General features: G+C 48.2%; 1 protein-coding gene and 3 non-coding genes across 4 annotated transcripts; all 4 read right to left on the bottom strand.

The window, feature by feature from the left end:
• Positions 1-256: 256 nt before the first annotated feature.
• Positions 257-5,657, bottom strand: rpl3 (ribosomal protein L3). The gene is made up of 10 exons (XM_036553252.1): positions 5,637-5,657; positions 4,676-4,868; positions 4,019-4,187; positions 3,040-3,175; positions 2,342-2,528; positions 1,760-1,920; positions 1,546-1,647; positions 1,330-1,425; positions 1,112-1,231; positions 257-377 (listed from the first exon to the last, which is right to left on the bottom strand). Exons 1-10 carry the CDS (start codon positions 5,637-5,639, stop codon positions 333-335), a joined length of 1,212 nt encoding a protein of 403 aa, XP_036409145.1. The 5' UTR covers positions 5,640-5,657; the 3' UTR covers positions 257-332.
• LOC118795234 lies at positions 589-721 on the bottom strand. The gene has a single exon (XR_005005800.1). It is a non-coding gene; the product is annotated as a small nucleolar RNA SNORA54 (small nucleolar RNA).
• On the bottom strand, positions 2,043-2,135 carry LOC118795238. Its single transcript, XR_005005804.1, has one exon. It is a non-coding gene; the product is annotated as a small nucleolar RNA U83B (small nucleolar RNA).
• Positions 2,775-2,867, bottom strand: LOC118795239. The gene has a single exon (XR_005005805.1). It is a non-coding gene; the product is annotated as a small nucleolar RNA U83B (small nucleolar RNA).
• Positions 5,658-6,841: the final 1,184 nt, after the last annotated feature.

A 6,841-nucleotide genomic window follows, 5' to 3' on the forward strand; every position in this document is an offset into this window, starting at 1 on the left:
CCCTGTCTGTACCGGTCCCTCAGTGGTGCAATGAGCTCCCCACAGAGGATAGGACAGGCAAACTGCGAATCTGACCTTTTCACTGAAGCCTTCTTCCCACTACCCACAATGCTTTGCTATATACAGACAGCAGCCATTGTGAGCAGGAAGGTAAGCCATATTACTTGAGTTAGGCAGCTGTAACTATCTAAAGAGTAGGAGCAGAAAACCAGACAGATCGTTTTCTCCAATTCTGAAAAAAGACACTCGACAGCCATGTAATTTTTGGTCTTTTATTAAATAACTCTGTAGCACTGTGATGACAAGACAGACAGAGCTGGGCAGCAGGGACTTCAGGCAGTCTCCTCCTTGGCAATGCGGTCCTTTTTGAGTGGTCCCTGTGGGCAGAGAGAGGTGTTAGTTCTCATGCTCCCTATGTTGTAAGTGACCGCAAAATGTGTCCCATGGCAAACCATTTTAACCTATTGTAAAAGCATGCCAATGGGGATAAACACAGCCTAAAGCTCCAATCTGTGGCTTTAATTAAAAAAAAAAAAATAAAAAAAGGGTGCCATTTAGTACTCGACAGCTAGCTGAAGGCAGCAAGGCATGTGTTGCCAGAGAGTGAACAGGGAGACGTGCACAGGAAGCACAGCTCCCCTGCCTCACTGGCACTTCCTGTGGCACTGGAATGGAACCCAGAGTCAGACGGAGGGCTGAAAACAGGTTACGAACAGTGCAGAGCCGGGAACAACCAATTGTGTGGGGTACGCCGCCTAAAATGCACACGTTTTACAGCTGACAAATGCAATACCATCAATTAAATGCATCACTTCACTGCCCTCCGTGTAATGGCATACGCAGCGTCTTTAGCCACTTCCAACACAGCTACCTCGACTGCCGGGTCATGCTGCAATGCTACATACAAGAGCCATCTGTAGCTCAGCAGAGACAGGCTGGAATTCAGCAGCTCTGCTACCCCGAGCACACTTAACATTATGCCTGTCTCAAGGTAAATGCAACTCAGCTAGGGTAAAAACAGGGCCAAACCCATCTACAGTTAGTGTCCACTGCAGGCAGTCCCCCCCCCCCCCCAAAAGCCTTGGTCAGAGGACGAGGGACGACCACTCACCATGAACGCCTTCTTTTCCTCAACTGTCTGGAAGCGGCCGTGTCCAAACTTGGAGGTGGTATCGATGAACTTGAGGTCGATCTTCTCCAGGGCGCGACGGCTTGTCTGTGTCAGCAGGGACTGGTTGGGGGGACAGAGACGGAGGATCAGTTCTGATGCATGCCGTGATGGCCAGATTCCTCCACCCACACATCGCCTGAAGCACGCTCACGGCTTACCTTGCGCAGGGTGAGAACCCTCTTCTTCACTCCCACCACACAGCCCTTCAGCATGACGAAGTCGTTGGTCACCTCGCCGTAATGCACGAAGCCGCCCTGCAGAGATGCCACACAAGGGGTTCAGAGACCAGCAGCTACTAGCAAGGAACCAGCACAACATCACCGCAATAGGCTTGGCTTTAATGTTAACGGAGCCGCGGGCGTGCCAGCACTCACCAGCGGGTTGATGCTCTTGTTGGACAGGTCATACTCAGTTGAGGCATTGTTCTTCACCACCTTGCCATCCTTGGTGTGGTAACCCTGGCCAATCTTGTAGATCTTGGGGAAGACGGGACAAATCACCTCATTCATTTGAGCTGACAGGCCGGAGGAACACTTCATAATCTCTCAGCAATGTCAGAAAGGTGCTTTGCCCTCAAAGCAGACCCACCTTCTTGTTGATCTCGGTGCGGTGGTGGTAGCCCTTCTGACCGGCACGGGCGACAGAGAAGGCAACGCGGGCAGGATGCCACGCCCCAATGCAAGCCACCTTGCGCAGACCACGATGGGTCTTGCGGGGCAGCTTCTTGGTGTGCCAACGGCTGGTGACACCTGGAGGGGGAAATCAGAAGGCTAAGTGAGGGGCAGGGCAGGGCCTTGGACCAAAATAGGTCATTCCCAATGTTTAATCTTTAGTTAGTGTCTGAAAGGGTAGTGGTTCATATTGAGGGGGGCGTGTTCTCAGAAGGAAGGCAGCATGGAGTGTTTCCTCATGCGATTCGGGCGCCACGCCTGACGCGGTGTTCCGCGGTCTCATCACCAACACACACCCCTCTACATCAACACCACGCCATCTCAACTCAGAAACTAAACCAAGCAACTACACAGCATGCACTTACAAGATCACAGTATGGCACTGCAGACAGCAGGGCCTTCAGTAATGCAGCATACAACCACACCCCAGACCTAGGAAATGTTCGGGACAGAGGTCTGATGTCGCACACCCGCTGAACCACGGGTTTGTGTCGGGTACCTTTGTAGCCGTGGCCCTTGGTGACCCCGATGACGTCGATCATCTCGTCCTGGGTGAAGACGTTGCTGATGGGCACAGACTGCTCCAGCTTCTCCCGGGCCCAGTCCACCTTGTCAGCGATGGAGCCCCCGTTCAGCTGCACCTCCATCAGGTGAGATTTCTTCTGCCTCAGGGGAAGCACGCGCATCTGGCGGAATGGCAAAGGGTCCGGCTTACTGAGAATGCTAGGACACTTTTATACACATGCACCTTCACTCCCAAGGGTTCATTTTCAAGTACTGACTCAATCTCTTCGAGAGAGACATTCTCTAAGGTTCTAGGAAGTTTGAATTCTGTCAAACTGCCCTGTAAGAAGAACGCAAGACTGCTGCACTATATGTAGGCCTGCCAATGTAAAAGGGTCATCTCGCTACAGGGATCATTCTGAGAGGGGCGTGTTATCAGAAGGAAGGCAGCATGGATAGTTTCCTCATGCGAGTCGGGCGCCATGCCTGACGCGGTGTTCCGTGGTCTCATCACCAACACACCCCTCTACAGCCAGACCACATACAAAACAAAACCAGCACACTCGTGCCACCACAGCACCAGTTAAGGTGGACCTCAACATCTGAGCCACTGGCTGCCTTCTGATTTGATACCGGAGGAAAGGGCAGAAAAGGGAGACTTCAAGATCAGCCTGTGCTCACTGGCGCCCTCACCTGGGTGTGGGCGATGATGCGGATGACCTGGCAGTACTTCTTCATAGCGGCGAAGTCCTTCTCCAGCTGCTTCTTGCCCTCTTCGTCCTGCCACTTCTTGCAGTACTTGGTGAAGGCCTTCTTCTTGGACTTGTACCTGCAGAACCGCAGGCGGGTGCGGCGGAAGGGGGGGCGGGAGAAGAGAGGCACACAGATCGGCTCAGCTCCCTCATAACCCGGGACGGGCCAGCGGAGGAAGGCCGAGCGCAGCCGTTTGCCCTCTGCCTGGAGGCGAGGGCGAGGGGGGCGGCTGAGGAAGACTTTCGGCTCATGGCACGGCTTCTAAGGAGCCCTTTCCACCGGCCAGAGGAGCCTGGAGCTCATCAGGGCACGAGGCACCTGAGCGGAGCTGCCACAGGAGGGCGCCACAAGGTTAGGCAGGCAGAGCAAGAGACCCTGGCACATTCCACCCTGAACAGCATCACGCTCCACATCCATCTAGTGTGCTACTCCTTTTAATTTTGAGCATCTGTACTGAGTCTACATACTGCCCAACATATCTAAGCACTTCTGAAAGAAGGGTTTTAGAATGGTAGTCTAAAGGGCAATAGTGTAATTTAAGCAAACTATATCAGCAGTAAGAATGGACCACCTCAATCCATGCCCATCACACCTGCTACGTCTAGTACTTTTTATTTATGGTTAGCACTGTAGTGTATTCTGGATTCTGTGTTCTAGTGACCGATACGGTGGTATACTTGGCTTCCATTAGCCTAGTCAAACCACACCAGTTAACTTGTGGTAGGGCTTGAACAGTGTTAAGCTCATACTCTGGGACTATTAGCCTGGCCTGCCACTGGTGCTCATTTAACTTGTATGTATACACTCAAGTTCTATTGTGCTGGAAGTCGCTCTGGATAAGAGCATCTGCTAAATGAACGCAATGTAAATTTAACATGAGCTAAACAGAAGATTCTCCAACTCCTTCCTGAAGCCTCACCAGTTCTTGTAGAAGCGGCGTTTGCACTCATCGCTGATGTGCTCGGCGAAGATGGTCTTGAAGGAGCGGAGGCCACGAGGGGTCTGGACGTAGCCCACAACGCCCACTACGATCATGGGCGGGGTCTCCACGATCGTTACCGCCTCCACAACCTCCTTCTTGTTCACCTCTGATAAGGGGAGGGGAAGACAATTAGCCAATCAGGTGAATCTCAAACTGACAAAACCTATGACGTGTTAATTACCAGTCTCCATTAAAGCATTTGGCTCAAACATGGATGTCAAAATATGCCACGCATGCCACCCTTTCTTGCTGCACTCAGAACTCGACATTCAGCAGGGGCATTGAGCCCAGTCTGTCCGCCCGTCGAGGTGATCATCACAGGCAAGCAACCGATTTACAAACCAGGGATCAATACAACCAATACAGTACAACACCTGACAGATTTAAGCAAATTTCAAACATGCAAAAAACTTTCAGGAACAATTCTGCGAATTCTACAGGCGTCAGGTGTCACAGCTCTAAATTCGGGTAAACCAAAAACCTAGCGGTTCTTAGACCAGCACTAAAGGTTCACTTAAACTTGCTCTAAACATCGTGGGTGAAGCGCGCAACACTACAGTATCAAAGAGGTTACACTCAGGCGAATGTACTCACTTGATCCAGGTCTGTCGACTTCGCGCACGATGTGCGTCATGCCGGCCTTGTAACCCAGGAAGGCGGTAAGGTGGACGGGCTTGCTCGGGTCATCGCGGGGGAAGCTCTTGACTTTCCCGCGATGGCGTCTGCTCCTCTTGCGGGGCAGGAAGCCCAGAGATCCGTGGCGGGGAGCCGAGAACTTACGGTGGGACTACAGAAAAGAACGGTAAAACGTTAACTTTAAACCGAATACGATCGCTACCGTAAAAATATGCATCGAATTATTATACCATACATTCCACTTAACATTCTAAATTTACACTACACATCGTTCCGCCTTTCCACCCATTGCTGTTGTATGCAAGCTAAACTGTCCACATTATCGAGCTATGTACATGTCCCAACATGTCCAACTAAAACCGATGAAGTGAGCAATTTACGGTCAACCAGTTAACGTAATTTGCCTTTCGTATCAAAATTTAATCTTACATGATTTGCCTGAAAATCACCGAGCCAGAGGGCTGTCATTTTAACGTCACAAGTTTCAAGTATAAAAATCAGACCACAGCTATGCGGTGCGGCCTAGTCACGCCGGCAATTCAATGCTATGTATACATACTATACAGTTATGTGCAATTAATGATTAGTTACCCACGTCAAAGTCCATACTGTAACACATCTTTAAATTTTAAGGATGAGACTGGCTGTCTTTACGACTGAAAGACGGGGCTAAAAAAATCACGTCATAATGTATCTTGTTAACGGCCTCCATTTTCAGCGTAGCACATCTTGCTTCAGCTATACAACGCTAATACCTATTGCTTGCTGAAAAAAAAGCTTCAATATACCAAGAAATGTATGGGCCTAATATAAGTAAACGTGATCCCCGTTGTGACAAGGTGTCAAAGTTAGGGATGGCTTCAGTATTTACAGGATTGTGAAGCAAATGTGGTCACACACAAGCTTCTCAGGAACTCACCATCTTGTCGCCTATCCGAATGAAAAGAGGGAATGGAGAAGGCGGTGCTTGGTATTTATAGCTGTACGTCCCTACGCTGCCCAAACTGTACGTAGCTACGTAATGTCCTTGACAAGAGGCTTGTCCTTTAATGGCGGCGAGTATCACCACTTGTCGTCGCTGTTCCCGTAGGTTCTAATGTCACGGTCCTTTCAGATTCTGAACAACCAATAGCTGAACATATAGGCGTTCATATTAACGCGTAATGGCAGGAAAAACGTTTTCTCTTGTTAAAAAAAATTATTTTTGGAGAAACCACGCTGCACCAGGAGTACTCAGTACAATGCAATATTTGTATCTGGATGGTTACGATGACAAAATTTCCAGGTATTTTTCCTCATGCAGTATTATTGTAGCAGTTAAAATGCTGTTAATATTTTCACTCAAGTCTCAGACATTTTGATTGCTACTCACACACGTCATGCTTGTCAACATTTAAAAACATTTTTTTTTTTTTTTTTTTTGCTGAAGCTAGGAGATTACAGTCCTCTTGGGTGTACCACTGGGTACAGTTCTGTCGGCTAAATAGTGAAAGATTGCTGTCAATTAACAACGTCACGCAAGTCATTTCCAATCCAATTGAACTAAGTGAGTTGCTGAAATTGAGTAGTTTATTAGGTTGTAGAATGAAAGGTTGGCCTGATCAGCAGTGTAGATAGAGGATGAAAATGCATGTGATAAAATCAAATCGAGGAAAGCCTGTAGTAAACACATTTTTGTGCTTTTTTTCCCGGTCAGAAATGGTCCCGATTCACATTAATAATGCTATTTTGGAATAATAATCTAGATTCACTATCATTCTTAATGTAGAGCAGTGTGCTGATTTGTTTTGTCATTTCTCAATGATGTTAACTTGCTGTAGAAGTTTGAGTTTGTGGTTTGTATCTTTTGACAAAACAACACTCGAGCTTCACTCTCCACTCTATGCTGCCGTGTCCCTCATTCTCAGATTTAAATTTGTTATCGCTTTGCCAGTACTACTCATGATGATCATTCCCTAATATTAGTATGTTTAAAAGACAGACCAAAATGTGTGATTGGCAGTAAGAAATATGAAAAGCAAAACACTATCAATAAGTAGTACCAACTTACTGTATTGTTGGTGTGTTTTATACTCCAGACCATTTGGAATTACTGTATGACTATACTACTGTGTGTTGCAAAGG

The sequence above is a fragment of the Megalops cyprinoides genome, chromosome 19 (genome assembly GCF_013368585.1).
Source record: "Megalops cyprinoides isolate fMegCyp1 chromosome 19, fMegCyp1.pri, whole genome shotgun sequence".
Classification (NCBI taxonomy): Eukaryota; Metazoa; Chordata; class Actinopteri; order Elopiformes; family Megalopidae; genus Megalops; species Megalops cyprinoides.

What these genes read in the sequence shown, in the direction of transcription:
- rpl3 (XM_036553252.1), bottom strand. An exon ending in CAAGGGCCACGGCTACAAAG is followed by an intron (nt 1,921 to 2,341) that starts GTACCCGACACA and finishes TTCCCCCTCCAG; the next exon opens with GTGTCACCAGCCGTTGGCAC. An exon ending in AGGAAAAGAAGGCGTTCATG is followed by an intron (nt 378 to 1,111) that starts GTGAGTGGTCGT and finishes CTCTGCCCACAG; the next exon opens with GGACCACTCAAAAAGGACCG.